The sequence below is a fragment of the Mixophyes fleayi genome, chromosome 10, assembly GCF_038048845.1.
Source record: "Mixophyes fleayi isolate aMixFle1 chromosome 10, aMixFle1.hap1, whole genome shotgun sequence".
NCBI lineage: Eukaryota > Metazoa > Chordata > Amphibia > Anura > Limnodynastidae > Mixophyes > Mixophyes fleayi.
This window is the reverse complement of record NC_134411.1, coordinates 5,602,507-5,625,925: the sequence shown is the minus strand read 5'-3', so window position 1 is coordinate 5,625,925 and position 23,419 is coordinate 5,602,507. Positions and strand designations below refer to the sequence as shown.

Here is a 23,419-nt window from a genome sequence, read left to right as displayed (position 1 = left end):
TCTCATTCACGTTGGGGTTTGCGTCAAAGTACATTATAATGAAGCACATGGAAGGCTGACTTGCAACTGTGAAAATGGACCATGTAACACATAATTCTTTTTTTTCTTTCTACTCACCACATCATTTTAATTGGCTAAATTACTCATGTGAGAGATGCATAAGTACCAAAAAATGTTCTACAGAATAAAGAAAGGTTAAATGGGAAGATATCATGTGATATGAGGGGAAACTGGAATGGAGTGGGGAGTAGGTGTAATTGCAGTACACAGATGATGGGGTAAGTGGGTGGGTAAGCCTTTTACAAGCTATTTCATGTCTATGTTCATCTGTGTCTAACCAGTAAGTAGGACTCTGTTCACAGACTGGGATCAGTTTGAGTTCTTTTTTACAGCTGCTTGCTCAGCTTTCGGACCTGCCTCTCTCGGGCTTCAAATGCCACTTTGGTGTCCATCAACTCATTGACGGAGCGCTTAACCTCGGTCAGCTCCCGTTCTGCCTGGGAAAAGCGTTCTACCAGGTCTCGGTTCTCATTTCGCAGGTCCTCGCAGAGCTGTCGCACTTCATCACTCTGCTGCTGGCACCGCGCTCGCAGTGCCTCTGCCTCACTCAGAAGGGTTTCAACTGTGCGGACCACCCCTTCCAACTGCTCCCGAGACATTTCTGCAATGAGAGGCAACAGAGTCTACAAAGACAAATCACATGTGGAGCACTCTAGCACTCTAAAATGCTTTCTAGCTGTCAGACCACAACTACTAAAGATTAAAGCACAGTCAGTACAAGTTTTATATTTGGAATACTTTGAAATAAATGGTGTGTCCCTTAAAATACAATTTAAATTACATTAACAGATCACAAAACTCGATGTGAAAGGTATCTGCTGTAAAATAGCTACTGATAAACCTGATATGCAGATTTGCAAACATTTTAGGAATTTATTTGAAATAAAGGCATTTAGGGAAGGATTTTATTTTCTATGCATGGCAGACTTCCTGTCTTTAAGTCTATTGAACAACATAGCTGGTTTGAAGATGGCTTCTTAAGTAAAAACAACATCTTGCACTCGGAAAGAAAAGATTATATAAAATAATTGTTTTGGTACATTAACAAGTGAATGTTAAAATACACCTCATATAAGACTCATTGGGGGGTATTCAATTGTTGCTCCGGCCGCCGAAAGAACGAGCGTGTTAAAACTATTACTTTTTATACGGTAATTACTCTCTGAATTTCATCTCGCAGCTCAGGGAAATTCAGCGAGTAAACTACCGCATAAACGGTTTTTACGCGCAAGATTACCGTATAAACGGTAATAGTTTTAACGCGCTCGTTTTTTTTTGCGGTCCGGAGCAACAATTGAATACCCCCCATTGTACCTTAGGTTTAGTTAGACCTGTCTGTTTTATATTTGTATAACTAGGGCAAAGTTCTGCCATAAGAAATAAACTGTCAAGTATATGTTTTTACTTCTGTTTCATTTGCATGCTCTCTGTACGTAGCTTCACTTTGTCTCTACCTCTACATCAGTTAGGCCTCACTTGCTTATAATTTTGACTTCATTTTGCTTAATTATCCTGGCTTAGGCTAAATTGCCCATATATCAACTAACGAGTGCCAATACAGCTACCTACGATTTGCAGAAAACTACTGAGGCTCTGAATCCACAAGAGAAAAGAAACAACATAACAGCATCTGCTCCTGGCAATCACATAGAACATTGGGACGTTTGTACACAATTTTATCCACGCAAAATGGCTATGCAGTGTTTCCTCTAAGCTGAGTGGTCTGGAAATCACAGTACTAAAATCTGATCTATGAAAAAGCCACTGCAGGCTTGCAGCCCTTTATTACATTGAGCTTTTAACTCTGTAATATATATAAAGTGTGAGTATAAAATATTGATAATTTTGTTCCTTTGAGAAACAACCATTTAGTTTATCTATTTTAGTAGACAGAATATTCTCTACAGGTCACTAAAGGTGGTGCTGTAAGAGTGAGTAGATGAGAGAAACATTACAAAGTTGAGGAATAAAGATATTGGTGTAATAGGCAGGTACATTAATTAGCCACAAGGCCACAGTTAGTGCAGCAACAAACTGAAAATTTTGTTTCATGGAGTTTTAAAAATATTGGAGTCTGTTTTTGTAAATAACATCAAAATAATTTCTACCATACACATGACTGCTTGAATGCCCAGTTTTTGGCCAATTTTTATGTGTGTGCACTAAAGGCATTCTGTAAGCAATTCAACTGTTGTGTTTGGCAGATATGAAACATTGATGTCAAATGAGTTACATTGGCCGGGTAAGTTCAAAAGCTCTGCAGTCTTGTTCAATGGTATGCAAAGCAAGATAGTGACGTAACAGTGTCTTAATTTGTTGATCAAGAGTGGATTAAGGCATGGTGGATAAAGGGGTGTGAATTGAACTAAAAAGTAGTGCAAGGCATTAAAGCAACTAGGAATTTCTGTGCAATATGCATGACCATAAAAACTAATAATACAGCAGATTTTACATTTGAGTCAATGATTTGACATTAATTTACAGTTGCTCTGTAAATGTTAACATTATATTTGAAATTTGATATTAAAATACATAGTTGCACCAATTATGTTTTTGCAGAGCAATGGGGATGTTCTGAAGGTTAGGAGAAGGATTGGTGTACATAATAGACTATACTGGCTGTAGGAATAGTAGTGCTGTAGATGAGCATATCAGAGCGATTGTACATGCAAATGGGGAAGAGTTCCACATTGGGTTTATGGAGAAACAGCTGTTGGAAGGGTAAACGGAGTAAGAGTTTAAATAAATCTCACCGTAGAAGCGGCTGCTCTGCTTCAGGTAGATGTTGAGTTGAGTTAAAGCGTCCAGTGTTATGAAGGTGATGGTCAGTTTTTTATGTCTTTGCTGCTTCCCTGTTGTACTTCGATTTTCTAATTTGTACTGTTCACTCTGTGTCTTGTCTCAGTCTTTGTTGCTGACACTCTTCTTACATCATTCTGTCACCTATGACCCCTACAGTAAGTCACCTGTAGTCTTTGTCACTTTCTTCATTGCTACTCTATTACTGTGGTCTATTTTCTTCCCTTTACTCTTCCTTTGTCTTTCTGCCCTTTGTTGCACGCTCATTCTCTCTCCCTTTGTGATAATCTTTCCGTTAATCCTTCTGTTTTCATCCCCCAATCCTTGCAGATCCCCAGCTGTTACTTGCGTGGAGATGATCGTCATACTGATCCTGCTCACGCCATCTTGCACTTATTACTTGGATTTTTATCCCCTTATGTATTCAAAGGATTATATTTCAGCACTTTTATTGTGCTATGTGACTGTCATCTGGCTAATATATCAAGACTAGTGAGGTACACAAGAATAGGTGTATAATATACTAGTAACATACATATTTATTTACATACACATATCATATATATACACATATATAACACATACAGATAGTGGCCACTTTATTAGGTACACCTTTCTAGTACTGGGCAAGGCCTCCCTTTACCCCCAGAACAGCCTGAATAATTTGTGAAATGGATTCAAAAAGTTGCTGGAAGCATTCTTTAGATGTACTGGTCCATTCTGACGGGATAGCATCATGAAGTTGTGGCAGATTTGTCAGCTGCACATTCATGCTATGAATATCCTGTTCCACCACATCCCAAAGGTGCTGGATTGGATTGAGTTCTGCGGTCTAAGTAATTAAAGAGAGCAAGGGAAAAAAAAGGAGGAAATCTGATCCTGGACAAACCATGTTACAATGCAAGGGGTGCAAATTAGTTTACTATTTTGCATGTAAGGATAATATTGTCTGCTTTTTCATGTAGCACACAAATACTTGATAGGTTTATTTTTAGATTGAAATTTAAAGTTGATCTAGGACATATTCTATCCAAACTATAAGTCTGTCCCCACTTTTTAAATTTACCTCACTATCCAATGCAACATTGTTTTTCCAAGGTGTAAAGCTACTCTTTTTTTTTTTTTTTTGCTTTGCTCTCCTTATTGGCTCAGGCTTTTGCTAACAGTGGAGGCCATTGGAGTACACGCAACTCATTGTCATATTCATGTAACCAGCATGAGATGATGTGTGCTTTGTGATATGGTGCGTTATCCTGCTAGAAGTAGCCATTAGAAGTTGGGTAGACTTTGGCCATAAAGAGATGTGCATGGTCAGCAACAATACTCTGGTAGATTGTAGCATTGAAAAAATGCTCACTTGGTAGTAAAGTGCCTAAACATTCTACACATCATTACACCACCACCACCAGCCTGCATCGTTGACACAAGACAGGATGGATCTATGGATTCATGTTAAAGCCAAATTCTGACCCTAGCATTTGCGTGCTGCAGCAGAAATCGAGATTTTGTCACACCAGAGAACATTTTTCCAGTCTTCAAAGGTCCAGTTTTGGTGAGCTTGTGCCCAGTGTAGCTTCCTTTTCCTGTTCTTAGCTGACGTGAGTGGAACTCTCTGGTCTTTTGCTGCTGTAGCCCATCCACTTCAAGGTTCTACTTGCTGTATGTTCAGAGATGCTCTTCTGCATACCATTATCGCAACGCATGGTTATTTGAGTGGGTGCTATTCATTATACAGAAGCTGGTAATTCCAACATTTGGTAGAACGAGAAAATAATGCCGATTACTGTCACCTTCCTGTTAGCATGATCCAGTCTGGCCATTCATCTCTGACCTCTTTCATTAGCAAGGCGTTTTTGCCCACAGAACTGCCATTCACTGGATATCTTGTTTTGCACACTATGTTTTGTAAACTCTATCTTGGGCTATTTCAATAGAAAAAAAATATATATATATATATATACACACATGCTATATGAACAAAAGTATTTAGCCACAAATTTATTATTATTGAATTGAGGTGTTTCAATCAGACCTGTTGGCTGAGGTGTATAAAATCAAGCACCTAACCATGCATTCTCCATTTGCAAACATTTGTGATACAAAATGGCTCGTTCTTCGTTCTGTAGAGCTCAGTGACAGAGCGTAGTACTGTGATAGGATGCCACCTTTGCAATAAGACGGTTCGTGAAATTTTATCCCTGCTGGATATTCCACGGTCAGCTGTAAGTGATATTATTATAAAGTGGAAGCATTTAGGAACAAGAGCAACTCAGCCACAAAGCGGGGTCAATGACTGCTAAGGTGCATGGTACATAACAGTCGCCAACGCTCTGCTTATTCCATAGCAGAAGAGTTCCGAGCTTCCACTGGCATTAATGTAAGCACAAAACTGCTGCGGGAGCTTAATGGAATGGGTTTCCACGACCAAGCAGCTGCATGCAAGCCTCATATCACCAAGATCAATGCCAAGAGTTGGATGGAGTGGTGTAAAGCACTCAGACACTGAACTGTGGAGCAGTGGAAATGTGTAATGTGGAGTGACTAATCACGCTTCTCTGGCAGTCAGATGGGCGAGTCTGGGTTTGGCAGATGCTGGGAGAACTGTGAAGTTTGGCGGAGAAGGGGTAATGGTATGGTATGGAGCTGTCTTTCAGGGTTTGGGCTATGCTCCTTATCTCCAGTGAAGGGCAATCTTAATACTTCAACATACCAAGTCATTTTTGGACAATGTTATGCTTCCAATTTTGTGGCAACAGTTTGGGGAAGGCCCTTCTCTATTCCAACATGACTGTGTCCCAGTGAACAAAGCAAGGACTACAAAGACATGGTTTGATGAGTTCGGTGTAGAAGAACTTGACTAGCCTGCACAGAGTCCTGAGCTCAACCACATCGAACACCTTTGGAATGAACCGGATTGAAGATTGCGTGCCAGAACTTCTCGACCAACATCAGTGTCTGACCTCATAAATGCTCTACAGAATGAATGGGCACAAATTCCCACAGAAACACTCCAACATATTGTGGAAAGCCTTCCAAGAAGAGTGGAAACTTATCACTGCAAAAGGAGGACCAACTCCATATTAAAGTATGCGTATTTGAATACAATGTCATTACAGTCCCTGTTGATGGAATGGTTAAGTGTCAGAATACTTTTGTCCATATAGTGTAGTATTGTATTGTGGGCTCACCTGATCGCGAGAAAAGGGCAAATGCCATTGGGAGCTGCAAATTGTCAGCGGCTGGCAATGTCTAAAACTACACTTTCCAAGCATGGGAATTTTGGTCCAAAGCTAACCAGTAGAATACTAGGCAAAGAGAATAGGTAAATTCCAATCCTCACTGGGCTGTAGGTGTCACGTATGATATTAGGCCATGGGCTCTACATGGCAACAGGTCAGGAAGGTGTTAATCTTTTATAGAGCGTGTCCACTACTCTGTTTTCTGAGCCTCCTACAAAATCTCTCCTGTTAGCTCTTGTTGTCTTGGGTAGCAGTTTTCCTTGGTCTTCACAGGTATTATGCTTGTGGATCTTTCACTAATGAAGTACGGCCAGCGCCCAAGATTTAACCAGCATCTAGGAACCAGATGGTGTCGGTGGTGAACGATGTTGGTTTTGGCTGTCGGACATTTTTTGCAGGCACTGAGTGCTTTCTGCAGTTTTGTATGTGCCACACAAAGAGTTTAAAAACATTTAATACACACACTAAGGTCCTGACAGGGCACAGTAATTACCAAAGTATTTCTTCATGTAATCATAGCTCAGTTTCCCAGTGCCCCTTTGATGAAGCCCAACACTTAGAGCAATTGCGTACTTGGATCATAAAGATGTCATAACCTACTGTGCCTAAATTGCTGTAAAGGCCATTTTTGTCAAATCCAATCTCATGTCTGCTATCTATTCCTAGGTCACATTTGACATTCAACTTCTGATAATGGCTTTATATACTAACCATGCTGTTTGTGTGACTCCCTGACAACGACTTACCTCTGACTATTGTGATTGTTTTACAGGACTTGATATTTATATTTACTAACACTACCTGTCTCCATATAGTGGCTGGTCTGATATCTCCACCCAAGCTCAGCAAGTCCTTTTTCTCCTGTCAGTTCAGCTGTAAGTATGTCAATTGGTTAGCTGTGGCACCTGTACAATCGTGTGCCATCAAGCACTGAGCCATCACATCCCCCATCCACAGTATAATAAAAAAAAAAACACATAGACACCAAATAGCAAATCTTTATAAGTTAACAGAGAGTAAAAAATCAGGCATCAATAAGAATTATTACATTTACAGCACACTGAAAATTTCAAGGAGGAATAAGTAAATTATTGTATGCAACAAAATATTGACTTATGTATAATAAATATACTCAACAGATTGAGACTACTTGACTTGCTATATAAATTTAAGGTTACATTATGGTTTAAGTGATGACACACACACACATTACTGTGAATGGCACAGTTGGTTGCCTAGAGTTTACCGCTGACTATTATTAAGTAACTATGTAATTAAATCAAAAAGTTACATTTTGTATGTAGAGCATTCACTTTATTTGCTTGTATAGATATGCAAGCTAAAGGATGTTATACTTTTGCTAAAAAATATATATATATATATTTTGTTCAGTATTCCCTCCTGCAAGGATAAGCTACAATAGCCCCCATATAGCGCTTCTGTTTTAATGGAGCACTTAGACTCATTTAACAAGGTCCATTCAAGAAAACGTAAGAATTACATTATTCTCTATCTGCCATTAACCTAGGCTCACTGTTCCCATAATACTGCATTATTGGACAGCCTTTATTTAACTTTGGTGAGGGAGTGGAAATTAGTATGAAATAAAGTGAACACTACAAATTAAAGTTAGTAAACCAGGAAATCCTAGAATCAGTATTCAGCTTCAAGTGAACCCTGGAACCTGCATGAATGACATCTTACACTTTGCAACATACTGTAGTTCAGAAATCCTTTGTATTGAAATAAATTGCAACAATCCATTACATTTGAATATAAAGATAATCTAAAATGTATGTATTATTTTACTTCTAAAGGCCAATAAACATTATCGTTTCATACTTACTTAACCCCTTATAATACTCAATTCCATCTATCGATCTCTTTGTTCACTGTATTCCTTGGCAATCCTGCTGGTTAAACAGTTACCCCGTGCACATCTAGATATGGTTAGTGGTTCATGGATGCCTTTAGACTATTTTCTCATATCATATTGCGTTTGGATATACACACAGCGGCGCACGGAGGATTGTCGGGGGGGGGGGGGTTTCCCCCCGCCGACCCCAAACAAAAAACAAAAACGAGAGAGAGCTGCTCCGTTTCGCCAGCGCTGTCCTATACAGCAGCCGCGGCGCTGTCTAAGCAGCGTCTGCGGCGGTGCTGTATACAATACAGCACCGCCGCGGATGCTTCTTTGACAGCGCCGCGGCTGCTGTATAGGACAGTGGCCACTTAGTTAGCGCGGGGGGGGGGTTTCTAGAGACTCAGAAACCCCCCCTGCGTGCGCCACTGACACAAGAAAAAAAAGCTTAGTAAAATACTGCAGGCACAGGGTCATTGGCTATAGTGCTTTCATGGGTCTGTTGTTCACACAAGGAGCAAACCTAGAGCTCTGTCAAACCTTGTACTAGTTATTATTATCCTCTAGTTCCAACATATTATGCAGCTCTGTACAATCAGATTATTTCATTCTTGCATACATGCCACATGTTCACTAAGACTAATTTAGTCATAAGCTAATTGGCTTACTAGTAAGTTTCTGGAGAAAACCATGGGAGGAAACCAGAGCACCTTAAGAAATTCCACTTGAACACATGGACAAGGCACAAATTGCAAACACCCATGGCTCTGGCCCTGGCCCTGAGAGGCAGAAATGCTAACCAGTGTGTGGCCATAATACTCATTGTAAAGATATCCTGTTTCAATATTGTGGAAAGCTTTTTCTTTTAACTAGATCCATTTAAGTATGATAGCACAAATTTATTGTCCCACCACCACTTCTTGGTGTTCTTCAATGGTTTTCCCCACCATTATCTGGATGCTGTATCTTGTGATCATTGGTTCTGCCGCTTGCTTCTTACAGCCACAGCAATGGTGGCTAATGCGGCAGCTAAAATTCCTCCTCCAACAGCTGCGTACATTGTAACGTTAACAGCCTGCAAGGGATTATACAAATTAGAATATAATATTTCTCTCCATCACATTTATTCCTACTCATCAAAACTTTACAATCCCCTCACAATTCTATACCCATTAGCCTGATACTGATGCACTTATATTGCATATTCCTACAACATTCCATGTCCAATACTCTGATACTGATATACTAAGTGTCCCCACACCATTCCCTACCCAGCACTCTGATAATGTTGTACTAATTTTCTTGCACTTATTTCCCCATACCATTCCATACACAATACTTTGATACTGATGTACTTGACCTTAGTGTCCCCAAGCCATTCCATACTCAGCACCTGGCACTGTTGTACTTGTATTAAATGCCCTTGCATCATCCCATACCCAATGTGAATTGTATAATTGCGTGACTGGGTAACTCACATCAGTCCACACCAGTATTTATACTAAGTGGCTACAAACCATTTCATGCCCCATACTCTCATAGTATAGCATTTGTTCTTACTGCCTTACATTATTCCATACTGTAATAGTCACCAGTAAAAACTATTCCTCTTATTCTCTTCAATGAATAACATCTTTAACCGGCCTGTCAATCCGGACGGATTACAAGGACTGTCACTCCAGCGTACAGGGGAAAACTTATTGCAGACACATGGGGGATTAAGAAGAAAGGGACAGGAAGGGAGGGACAGCTGGAAGCCCTGACACGTAACAAAAGCGTGGAAGAGGTTAACTTCAGGAGGGACTAAGTGTTGTCCAAGATCTAAATATTACCCATTGTATTCCACAGGACTGGCCCAGACATTGTGGCAGGAACACAGCAGGGGAGCCACTGTGGAAGTCCAGCTGACTTCCACTCCAACTCCCTTCCTTGGCCCAGCACCCACCAAAGTTTAAGAAGGAAGGGGGAGGGGAAAACGCTATGGGAATTTGACCAAGTATATAAGGTGCCACTCCAGGGCCAGGGGTATTCATTCTGAAGATTAATTCCTGAAAGGTGTGGGGTTGACTGTACCTGGGAAAGCAGGCTGTAGCTCCATCATGGGACCTGTCATCAGCTCACACCATTGGCAGATACTCGCCAGGTTCTGGGTAGATTGGTGCACCCACAGGAGTGGGGAGACTGATACCCAGAGCCCCACCATGCTGGTGAAGAGCTGGCCATGCGGCTGGGAACAGCAAGACTCCCTGGACCTTCTGTTGACAGACTCTTTTGCCTGTGGAACTTTTGCTTGGTTACGATGGGTGGGGAACCTTACTGGGACTCCTATTAACACTGGTGATCCACTGATCTATTGTTTAAAGTGTGCAGTTTTATATTCTGTTTTACTGTAAGAAAAGTAGAGCTAGCATTGAATCTTTCATTCTCCTCCTTCTCTGTGTGATTTCTGAACCTAAGGGGGGCCAGGTAACTTAGTGAACTATGGTGCTAAAAAACCCAGTATCCTCAAAGGTTTGAGGTACTGTAGATTATTATGAACTTTCTAAAATAATTTTTGACTCATATTTACACCAAAATAGGGGATGGTGAATATAAAGGAGAATAAATTTAAGTCCTTGCAGGTTTTAAGAGAGAGATATGGAAAGTATTACAGATTCTGGGTGTGGAGGGTAATTGACACACATATGTAAAATGATTTTTACTTCAAGAATTTAACTTAACTTAGGAGGTGAAGTTGAATGTTTTTAGTGAACAGCCAAACATTGTCACCTATTTTAAACATGGGTTCTTGCACTGTTGAGACATATATTAAATTTGCTTGACCCACTCTCCAAATTTTTGGCCAGCTACCGATCTGCTCTTTGGTAGGATGCTTATAATACAAAAAAATAATTAATTGATGGAATTCCAGTACAGGAATGTGGTGATTTGCAATCCGTGTTGAATATTTGGCACTAGATTCATGATCAGATGCATGATCAGATATGCAACATCTTAAAAAGTGTTCCAATGATTGAAAGTCCTTTCAGTCTGGCCTTTGCTTTCAGGGATGGTAAGAGTGGAAGACAAGTGGGACATTTTACTGAAGCGGTCTAACACCACCAATTGATTGAATCACTCAGATACAATCAACAAAGAAATCTATGAATATGAGTCCAGGGTCCGGGGCAAAAAGTTTTACTTCTAGTGCACACCTCACAAACCTCAATATCTGTTCCATAAGGTACAGTAGGCCACAAAAAAATAGCCAACCTTACTGTCTGGCAGTATTCAGTCATGTATTTCTTCTATATTATGTAGGTGGATATTAGCAGGGACATATAGTAATTAAGGAGGTCAGATTGAGACTTCTGTTTAAGCTTGTTGAATTTGAATTGATAGATCTGGGAGTGAATGTATCAATGTGAGATTTTTTTTCGGCGACTTTGAAAAGTGGATTCGGCGAGTTTGAAAATCAGATTCTAGCTATCATTTTGTAGAATGTACTAAATAAATGATAGTTAGAATCTGATTGGTTTTTCAAACCCGCCGAAAAACTCTCAGCTTGATACATTTACCCCCTGGACTAAGAACAGCAATTATTTGATCAGCACAGCAAATGGAAAGAATTTCAGATGAATCTTTGTATTCATGCAAAAAACTACGAGACAAAGCATCAGCTTTTATATTTTTTGTTGCTTGGTAATAGGTGATGTTGAAGTTAAATCGTTAAACAAAAAAAAAAGTACCGTTATTTGGAATTATAACTTTTACCCAATTCAAAATAATATAAGTTTTTATGATCAGTATGTATCATGCAGGATGTCAGATACCTATTAGACAATGGCACCATTCTTCAAGTGCTCTGTCAGCAGTTCTCTATTACCTATGTCATACTTTTTTTGAGACAGAGGAAAAGTTCCTGGGGAAATAAGCACAGAAGTAACTTTTATGGGATTCCAGGATATTGAGAGAGAACAGCTACAATATCAACTTCAGAAGCATTTACCTCCACAAAGAAAGGTTGCAGAATATCACAGTGACACAACACTGGGGCTGAGAGAAACACTTGTTTAAGTGTACTAAAAGCCAATGACTGCGTAACATCTGGGGCAGAATGGGGGAGTGAAGGGACGGACTAATAAAGGTGATGTTCAGTAAGAACGTTCCGACGCAAGTCCTGGCTTTCTCATAAGTATGATTTGCTTCAGCCGTATCATTTTCACTAGCTACAGGGCAGGTGTAGGTGCCGACTGATAGCGATGACTGACATAGCATAGTATTTGTTTTAAAAACTACACGTGTGCATGTCACTAGCTAGCTCAGAGAGATACTCTATATTCATATCATCGTGGATTCCTTGGCACCTGACCAAATATTTTTTTAAATTATGAGTTGATAGAACCTACTCTTATCCGAATCTTCGACCCGAAACCTGAACTGCGGTCCGAGGTCTACTGGCTTGGAAAATTGTGTCTACTCAAATCACATGTGGCCCAACCTCATTAACGTCAACCAATACCTAGGTGAGACCTGTGAGAATCAGCTATTTTCTTAACTGGATGTGACATGCAGAGCAGGAAGATTGGAGTGCTGCAAAGCATCTAGCAGCAAGTAGAGACCTGGGGCCTAATTCCAGCTGGTCAGCTCTAATGCCTGGTCTGGCAATGTTCAGGTCCAGGGACCAGATATTAGACTGACTCACACCGGAGGACCCCGCGCACACTCATCCTTGCTGTGCCATAGTAACTGGATCATCCCCTGATTGGAAGATGAGACCCTTTCAAAGGCTCCTTATCTTTCCATTCCAGGAAGATGAGCAGTTGCCTCTTCATCTTCAGTGCTCACGACAAGTGTGGCTTTGCGACCACATAATATCCCGGTCTCGTGTAGGCCTCCTAATGCAACTATTACTCATTTAGGGGATCACCACCAGTTCTCACACAATTTCATACCCAGTACTTGATACATAATGCCATACAATATAACATAACAAATACCCTGATACAGATGCACCTGCACTGTATCCCTATAGCACTCCATACCCAGTACCCATATAATGTTGCGATTTGACCAAGTATCCCCACACTTACATACGCTATACCCTGATAATGATGTACTTGTACTAAGTGTCCCCACACCATTCCATATTCAGTACCCTGATACTGATGTACTTGTACTTGGTGTTCCCACACCATTCCATATTCAGTACTCTGATACTGATGTACCTGTACAAAGTGTATTCACACCTTTCCAAACCCAGTACCTTGACACTGATGAACTTGTATTGAGTATCCCTACACCTTTTCAAGCCCAGAACCCTAACATTCTTTCATGTCCAGTACCCTGCTAATGATTTACTTAATGCCGCTACACCATATCATATCTAGCACCTTGATACCTGCAGTATGTACTTATACTGAGTGTTCCCACACAAATTCATTCATACCCACAACCCTGCCTTGTACTGATGTACTTGTAGTGACCTTCCCACACCATTCCAACTCTGTACCCTAACACTTAAATCTTGTACTAAGTTACCCCATGCCATTATATACCCAGAACTCTACTGATGTACCTGTACTGAGTGACCCACACCGCCATAACGTACACCCTGATACTGTTTTACATGTACTGAATATCCCCATATCACTCCATAGGCAGTACCCTGATATTAAGACATGCCAACTGTCCCTAAATTTCTAGGTTTTAAGATTTGACCCTGAAAATGTCCCTATTTTTCAGTATTGGTTAGTTTCACAATACAAATTTTATTTTATTATATTGATATGAAGATAAACTCCCTTATATGTTTTTTTTTTTAAAGATAAGGTTATTTTAAACACAACCACAAATGGTGTTCTAGGATTCAACAGCATTCTCCCTGAAAATGATACTAAGATTCTGGCAACTATACCAATGCACTTATGCTAACTTACTCACACAATTTCATACTCAGTTACCCTCATACTCATGTAATTGTACTGAGTGTGCCCCACACCATTCCAAACCCAGTACCGCTATACTTATGTATTTGTATTGAATGGCTGCACACACTTAGGTAGAGGGAATCAATCTTATTTAAAGTTGCAATATATTGTGATACCACTAGATGGTGATGGTGGATTGGTTTATGTGTTTCATTTAAGAATGAAGAAATTCCCTAAAAGGAAACACTTTAAATGCTTGAATATGATAGGTCAGAGGTAAGATTCTATATAGATTAGTACTTATGGTGTTTTACTTCATTGTAACTTGTGAGCCATGCCGAAACATCTGTAAAATATGCCATAGACTTCATTGTAATCTGACTTCATCATCATCATCAGTTATTATATAGCGCCACTAGTTCCGCAGCGCTGTACAGAGAACTCACTCGCATCAGTCCCTGCCCCATTGGAGCTTACAATCTAAATTCCCTAACACACACAGATATAGAGAGAAAGAGACTAAGGTCAATTTGATAACAGCCAATTAACCTACTAGTATGTTTTTGGAATGTGGGAGGTAACCGGAGCACACCCACGCAAACACGGGGAGAACATACAAACTCCTCACAGATAAGGCCATGGTCGGGAATTGAACTCATGACCCCAGCGCTGTGAGGCAGAAGTGCTAACCACTGAGCCACCGTGCTGCCCATACTTCCCGCGTGTTGCCTGTGTGTGATCTGCATTATTTGCATGATCCGTAAATATAAAGAACTTCTAATATAAGGATACTGAAGTATGTTGATTTTTTGAGTAAAGTATGTTGATTATTTGGGTGCTGCAGAATTGCTCCGTGCAGATCTCATATGACAATGAGAGGTCAGAAGTCCTGTCAGCAGCTAACCAGGTTTTGCTCTGATTGCGGCTAGACCGCACCTTACAGTTTGTTATGTCTGAATTATGCCCTCATACTGATATACTAAATGTGCCCACATCATTAACAAACTTACATCAAAATGGATATTCTGTCTCTTAAGTAGCTATAGAAACGTAATTCCAAATGGTGACGTAATTGTGTTCTATGAAAATATTTATGATGACAATGATTGTGTATATTGTTGTTATTATTATTATTTGCTAGTCTATATTCTGTAACTATTATACATTTGATAGAATTTTGTAAACATCTGTATCTATTGCCTATCTGTGTCATAATGCTCATGTACTAAAGTGCAGTGTAAATGCTGTTTTGTGCCATCATGTACCTACTTTTGTGCTTATTGGGCAGCACTTGTATTTCTAAGTCAGCATGGCAGCGTCTGTGGTGGTGCAAGTGTCTGCATGGTATGATGGGAGGAGGGGGTAGAATTTGGGAACTGTCACATGCAAGAGTTGAAAAAGTTTTGCTGGATGAAATTATCTAAATAAGATAAAAAGGAGGGGAAACTCCACTTTCAGACAGGTTGCAGTCAAGACTAAATGAGCATGGCATCGACGCTTAAGATTGTAGAGGAAAAGGCTTTAATAATTTGTCTGCTAGAAATAAAGGAGTAAGTAGGATGCATACAAGTAATCTATCAATGGCTATATTTTGCCCAGCCCATTCATTGAATGTTGTGGATGTGCATACAGCATCATGTAGTCCTGAAGTGATGACTTTCTATGCATGATCACGCTGGTATGTTCTGTTCAGAGGAAACCCTGAGAGATAGATGTTCACTAAGGGTTTCAATGAGGTTCTCGAACCAGTTTGTCAACCTAGTTCTGAAGTTCTAAAATGTGCTAAGCAAATCTCGAACTTTAGTAAAATTTCAAGCCAGTGAGATTATGTTTGAACTTAATGTCTGTCTACATTTTATCCGAATTCTAATGGTTTTGCATGCAAAATTCAAACCTAATAATGTTCACTGTCCAAATTAGAAAACTGTCTAAATCTGTTAAAATTACTATAACATGTAGCCATTTAAGCTTGAACAGACAACATATAATGTATAATTTTTGATGTCCTTAAGAAATTTGAATGCGAACCACAAATGTGACCTTTGAACTGTAAAAATGGTTTCAAAGTTTACCATTCAAGGCCAAGGAGAACGTTGACAGTGCAGCCCAATTTATACAGCCGACAAACTGGTCAAATTCAATTGAATTTCGAACCGGATCAAATCATTTGAGCATCTCTAATGTTAACTTCACTAGGTGGAGTGCATGAGTGTAAGCAGGTCACCCAGGTGTTTAGAAACTTCCTGGCATTAGTAAAGCTTTAGATTACATCATTTCATTCCAAAAAAACTTTCAAAAGATATTCCCGCTGAAGCAGAGGACTTAAAGAGTACTGTAGCTTGCTTCAAAACTCAACCTTGGTGATATGATAAGAGATTTTGCTAACATTAAAATAAGGAGATCACCATCAAGTCCTGAGATTTTGGTTAAAATATTGATGCAAAGTGGTTTAAGGGGTTCAAGATCGAAGTCGGTGCTGGGGTGGTTACTAGTTTGATGGGAACTATGATGGGTGGGGGTGTCGACGAGAGGTTTTCCACATATGGGAGAGAGTTCCTACTCTTACTATGTGTCCTGTAACCCATGATGTCTGATGGCAGCCCTGTTATGCATATCTTCACACAGATTGCACTCAATGGGGCATATTCAATTGACGGCGGGATCGCCAAAAATCCCATGCTCCAAAAATATTACCGTTAATACGGTAATATCTCGCTGGATTTCAGCTCGCAGCTCCCTGAGCTGCGAGCTGAAATCCATCGAGTAAATTACCGTATTAATGGTTTTTACGCGCAGGATTACCGTATTAATGGTAATATTTTTCGAGCGCGGGATTTCAATTGAATACCCCCCAATGTATGTTTATGACAGTGATCTTTTAACCATGTCTATTTCAACTCAATAAAGAATGCTTTTTTATTTCAAGTTCTGTTTCCAATATCTACATTTTTCTCTGCCAGGATTTTTTTCAATTGCTAATAGTTGATGATTGGGTTTTTTTTTATTACTCTGAGATCCTGCAAGAGTTATTATTTGTCACACCTTACTGATATTTATGGACTGGCTGTTTATGTCCTGATCTGTGTATTTTTTAATTTCACCTTATATAACATATTATATGTATTGTAAACACAAAAAGCAATGCTCAGATCATAAACACTGTTGTACTAAGTATTCCTGCACCATCATATGGCAATACACCAACACTGCTCTCTACTCCATGTCTGTCCATCATCCAATGCCTATACAGAAAACTGCATTGCAGCTGCTCCACCTAATGTGAACACTGCTGTACTCTGCTACAAATCAGTATTCTACCAATATATTATATTATACCTGATCAGAGAAGCAGTTTCCATATCGTATTTCTGTCACAAAGTGTTCACAGTTGGCGCTGGTGACACTATAAGGCATTATCTGACCCACTTGTTCCAGGGCCGCCTGCACCACCTTTTGCGGAGGGTATGGGCTTTTCTTCAGATCATATTTGTTGTTGACTCTGTAATTGCAATCATGTGCAACATGCTCTAGAAGATCTTTTCTGACCACTGCAGAGCCTCCAAAGGCTGATGATAAGCTGGACCAGCCTTCCTGATCTGAGAACAGAGAAGAAGAAGTCAATTCCACATTTCCCTTCCAAATTGCCAAATATAGGAAGTATATACTGTGAAAAAAAAGTTATTGAGCACTATGATAGTATTCTGTCTTGATTTACTCTTGGAGTACTGAATTAAATATTACTGAACTAAAGGTGTCCTACACTAGCCCATCCGGCCAAGATCTCTGACAATCCAACTGTTTGGATCTCAGGCTGGATTGCCAGATCCGACTGGGCAAATTAGAACGGTTGGATGATGACCATATAAATGGTCAGATGTAATCAACGGCCTGCTGAATTTTCTGTCCTTCCCAATAGTCATGCTATAGATCCTGGTCAGATGTTAACTGGGACAGGCAGTATTTTTAGATACATATGGGCTGCGATTGGCAACCAATTACAAATTACTAAATCTACCTAATTGTCCATCAAAAAAAGTTGTGTCTCTTCTTTAACTATAAAACTTTTCCTTGATTGATCATAACTGTCTTTTGAAAGTAATGTTTTTGTGCTTAACTTGGTATTCTATAGAAAGAGATCATTATCATTCATGGTTTAGATATTTGCTGTCAATAAAGTTCTTTTTTTTTAATCATAAAGTTGTTTTTTAATCATTTCTGGATACTCTGAATATTTTGGCATACAAGTGTTTAACTTTTTGGTGAAAAAATGTTTTTTCTCTGTTGCGCTTTGGATGTAAATCCACTGTGCATCTAAAAGGGCAGTCACCCTCCCTTTGTGATGTTTCTTGCTGTATACAGTCTGCCACCGAATACCCAAGGGTCATTTACAAACCCAAAAATCTCCAGACCCACAGTGCTTCTCTATATGTGCAGTTGTCCCTACTTCTCCGCCATGCTCATTTCAAGAAGCATGCCCTTTGGAGGTTTTTAGAAAGATGTCCGTAAAATCGATCTGCACCTAGTTATGCGGGTTGGCGGACACTCCGGAAAATGCACAGGGTGGAAACAGTAAAAATATTACATAAAAAGTGCAACCCACTACAACTTTAGGACAACTCCCTTTATTTTCATTTTCTCCTAAATTACTGCTCAGTGTAACTTCTTTTATGTGTTCATCTTGACATTACAGTATTGGGACTGCCATTATTACATGTGTCTGAATATTTTTATTATATTCATCAAAGTACACATAAAAATCTGCCTTGCTGCAAAAGTGGAACTGTAAGATGCAAAATGTATCCCATTAAAAGTATAGTATAAGGACAATTACTGCCACTGGTGGAAAAATTGTCCTTTTACGTAGGAGAAAAACCATTATGTGCCCACCTGAGCAGGGAACTGGTACTATATGCTCCTCCTCCTCATTTAAATAATTTCATTCTACTTTTCCTTTGACCTGGCCTTATAGTAGTGACAGGGACAATTTGTACAAATGAGGCCTGAAGGCTGTGGCCTTAATGGCACTATTTATTTGTTCTACACATAGCACTTACATTTCATTTATCTTTATTTGTATTGTGTGTTCATGTTTTTCAGAGGGACTGAAGGATAGGACCCTTATGGGCCACCCTCCACCCTATGCTGTTTCAGGCCCCCTCTTTGGCTTAGGCAGATCTAGTGGAAAAATTGTCCCACCTGAGCCTTGCAGCGGAGGTGGGCCTTAAGACCCTTGCCTCCTAAGGGGGTCGTATGGAATTGGGGAGTAACGTGCCTCTATAGCTTCAACAGAGTGGGGCCTGAATATACTTAATAAGCCTTATGGCTCCGGGGAATGGAGTAGAATGTGGCACAGTAGTAAATGATTACAAATGTTGGGCCTGAGTCATTAAGGAAAGTAAAGCAAAAAAAGGAGTAACTTTGCGCCTGAACAAACCATGTTAGAATGCAAGGGGTGCAAATTAGTTTATTATTTTGCACATAATACTGGCTGTTTTTTCATTTAGCACACAAATATTTGATAGCATTATTTATACACTGAAATTTAAAGTTGATCTAGGACATGTCCTAACCCAACTATAAATATTTTAAATTTACCTCCCCCTCCAATGCAACATGGTTTTGCCAAGGTGCGAAGTATTTAGCTTTACTTTGCTTAATGACTCAGGCCCGTTATCTGTAAAGTACTGTTATCTGTAAAGTGCTACATATTAAGTTGGCACTGTATAAATAGGTTAATAATGCATAAAAGTGCATCCAAAAACCTTGTTCTCACATTCAAGCTCTCTTAGTACCACAGCCGGAAACCCACATTAACTATTTGGGGGTGTTGAGCTTTAAATATCATATTAACACTAAACCTAAAATACAAGTTGATTACAAAAAGCTACTAATAAATATTATTACACAATTATGTTATTATCAGTAGCTCTTTCATATTAATCAACTTGTATTATTTGCTTACTGGTCCTTTAAAGTAGCTGAAGTTCTCCTTTAAATGATCACTAACCCTAAATTACAAGTTGACTTAAATATTATGTGTAAACATTTAAAGTTGCGATTGTGAAGGAAGATCTTTTTCTACAAACAGCAGATTTACAGTAAGTAATTATATTGAAGGACACAACCGCTTGTCTGAAATAGCTGATAACATAGAATAAAAGCTTGCCTTCAGCTACATAACAAATGTTAATACAATGTAAATATCTCTAGTACTATCAAAGTATGAGGAATTATACATATAACTGTGAATGACATAACTAGCTTCTTTCCGACTCTCCAGGCGTAAGGAGACACAAGTCAGTGATTTGATAAAGTCTAAGGGGTATATTTACTAAACTGCGGGTTTAAAAAAGTGGAGATGTTACCTATAGCAACCAATCAGATTCTAGCTGTCATTTTATAAAATGTAATAAATAAATGATAACTAGAATCTGATTGGTTGCTCTAGGCAACATCTCCACTTTTTCAAATCCGCAGTTTAGTAAATATACTCCTAAATGCGAATATGCGTGCACATTTTTGGTGGGCAGTATGGAAATGTGTATGTCCAACTTTAAAGGAGCTCCTACATATGCACTATGTATCAACACTGAACAGATTTCTTCATTAATAATTTCAGTTAAGCAAGCATCTGCAGTTCTGAATATTGTAATACAATTATATTGTTCATTGGTATATATATTTAATCAGATTCTGATACTCTACCTGTGAGATGTACAACATAACCATCCCCCACATAAATGCCCCAGTGCTGATAAATTGGGCGGATGAATTCAATCAGGTCTCCATGTTGAGGAGGTGGACCCTGAAAAAGATTAATGTATTATCAAGACATTATGCTGAGCTTTTCCTGCTGAGCAGAACTGGGGTATATTTACTAAACAGCGGGCTTGAAAATGCGGAGATGTTGCTTATAGCAACCAATAAGATTCTAGCTATCATTTGTTTAGTACATTCAAATAAAATGACAGCGAGAATCTGATTGGTTGCTTTAGACAACATCTCCATTTTTTCAAGTCCGCAGTTTAGTAAATATACCCCCTGGAGTGGTAAGCTAACTACTCCAGACACAAATGTTTTTGACTGTTCCGTATGTCCCATGTAACTTAAATGGTGGCCACTTACTTCTATGACTTGACCAGGGCCACCTTAACTACTTTATGGGCCCCCGGGCAATGCAATGTACCGGGCCCCTAAAAAAAATAAATATATATATATATATATATATATATATATATATATAGTGTGTGTGTGTGTGTGTGTGTGTAAAAAAATATGTATGTATGTAAAAAAAAACGTGATTATATATATAATCACTTTTTTTTACATATATATATATATATATATATATATATATATATATAGGGGCCCCTTAACTTACCTTAAGTCCGATCCTCTTCTTTTTTCCGCGCCGCTGAGTCTCTTCTGCCCTCTTCCGTGCTGTGGTTGCAGTGAATGCTGGGCGTGACATCACGCCCAGCATTCACTGCGAGCACAGCACGGAAGAGGGGACCAGGGAGGGAGCCGGATCACCGCTGATGTGAACGCAAGGTAAGTATTAAAAAAAAAAAATGGAAGAGACGGCCCTGTACTTGACTCCTACCCCGTCACTGGCAAACGTGTAGTGTTCTCAACAGGGAAGTTTCGCGACACTTCAACATATCCATGTCCAGGAAGGTAATAGGCTTTTCATATTACTAAATCTCTCAGGACTGCTGCATGGTGATGGCTTAACTCACTGCTATGACACATTTGCAGAATTTGCACTCTCTCTATGGCAGATTTTTAATAGATGTGGACTAGGGACAAGTAGAAGGCAGAAAGTGGGGGCCCATATTCCACCCTGCTCATGGGCTCAAAGCTACACATCTGAACTGGAGTATTCCCATGTGTCATTGTTACCTTACTCCACACTGAATCAACAAGTATTCAGTAATAAGTCATGGCTACTAAGGGCACTAACTTAGCCTTTGGATAATATATCATGTTACTTCAGCCAAACACGTCTTATGCAACGTACACTGCATAGATAAACATAAATCCAATAACCAAACATCCAGGATTATGGTTCATTTGTGCTTAGCACTTAGAATCTACACTTTATGCAAACTTCATTAGGGTTAGTTGACTGAATTGGTTAAATAAACTCAATTTTATACAGAACCATACACTGAATGCATGAAATTCCATGTACCTAACAATTAATAATAAGAGCAGAATGGTCCACATTACAGTTTTTACAAGTAGGCCCTACATGTGGGTCCCCAAATGTCATGTAAGCCAGCTAATGAGCCAGCCTGCACTGAGCTAATTGCATTAAGTAGAGGAGAGCTGTGCAGCCAAGGCCTAAGGATCGGATCTGCTGTATACAGTAAATAGCACATGTAGGAAATTATGCCTTTGCTTTTCAGAGTTCTGGCATTTTACGCCACTGGTGTCAGCTGTCATCAACAGCTGCGGAATCCAGAGAGGGCGCTGGGAACTATTATTTCATCAAATGCAATAAATAAGTTAATGTGAGTAACTTCCAACTCATTTTCTTTGCAAAATGTGCTGGTCTGACTTTTATGCAAACACCCAACAGTACAGATTACACTGCTCTCTAACCTATTAAAATACTATTACTTTAGGCTAATCTCCACTCTGAATATTATGAAACAATGCAAGGGGTTAAATCTGTTCCATGTTTATAAAGCAATGCATTCAGCGATGATATTATTGTATAACTCACCGACACCAAGGGCATGTCTTCTTTTGTCTCTGGCCTTTTAATATGACGTTTGCTGTTTAATTTTATGTCTTCGTCTATGCAGCTAGAAGAGCCCTGTTTATAAATACATATGATGTCAGGAAAGTGATGTTACTCAGAACACACACATACACAGATATCTAAAAATGATTAAAATGCAAGCACTGGGCAGGGGTAAAACAGACTGGAGAAAAATCTGACAGACAGAGACAGAGTGTGTGTGTGTGTGTGTGTGAACAATGAGTCTATTTTAGTTTTTAACATTTGTAACATTCCACCAACCTATAACAAATGTATTGCAGCACTGAGTGGAATATTTAGTGTCTATCAAGAGTGTTAAAGAGCTTATGAGAAAACGTTAGTAAGAGGCATCCCTAGAGTAGTACACATAAATACCTTTCTCTGTGCCAAAGGGTGGTGCCTTGTGTCATTTCTGCTGAGCTTCACAGACAGTAGGGTGAATAGACAGCCTGGCACCAAGCACATGACCCTGCTGTCTGTACCCACAATGCCCTGCTCACACAATCTCTACATATTTAGCTTTCAAAGCAATAGTTGTAACTAGTAAAAGCAGCTGTAACATTATTTATTATTATCCTTTGTTTATATAGCAACTACGTATTATGCAGCGATTTCTGTAAATATATTTTAGAACTGCATTTACACTGGATGCAAAATGACCAGGCCAGGACATAAAAAACTGACCTGCCAGCATTTTATTTTACGGTGTAAATTTTTGGAAAAAGATAGTTCTTTTACTACCAGAATAAAAAGACTTTGAAGCTGCATGCTGCAAAATTAT

The 23,419-nt window shown here is 39.3% G+C and overlaps 1 protein-coding gene and 1 long non-coding RNA gene across 3 annotated transcripts; both read right to left on the bottom strand.

Moving 5' to 3' along the window:
• Positions 1-99: 99 nt before the first annotated feature.
• On the bottom strand, positions 100-3,340 carry LOC142103633 (uncharacterized). Its single transcript, XR_012679405.1, has 2 exons — positions 2,814-3,340; positions 100-661 (listed from the first exon to the last, which is right to left on the bottom strand). It is a non-coding gene; the product is annotated as an uncharacterized LOC142103633 (long non-coding RNA).
• A 4,050-nt stretch (positions 3,341-7,390) lies between these two features.
• LOC142103631 (phospholipase A and acyltransferase 2-like) lies at positions 7,391-23,102 on the bottom strand. Of its 2 annotated transcripts, none has more exons than XM_075187733.1 (5): positions 23,014-23,102; positions 22,600-22,692; positions 20,574-20,673; positions 17,205-17,464; positions 7,391-9,034 (listed from the first exon to the last, which is right to left on the bottom strand). In XM_075187733.1, the coding sequence occupies exons 2-5, from the start codon at positions 22,612-22,614 to the stop codon at positions 8,933-8,935; spliced, it is 477 nt and encodes a 158-aa protein (XP_075043834.1). In that variant the 5' UTR covers positions 22,615-22,692; positions 23,014-23,102; the 3' UTR covers positions 7,391-8,932. The 2 variants fall into 2 exon arrangements, with proteins under 2 accessions (XP_075043834.1, XP_075043835.1); XM_075187734.1 differs by lacking the exon at positions 23,014-23,102 and adding an exon at positions 22,900-22,963.
• Between the last annotated feature and the right edge of the window lie 317 nt (positions 23,103-23,419).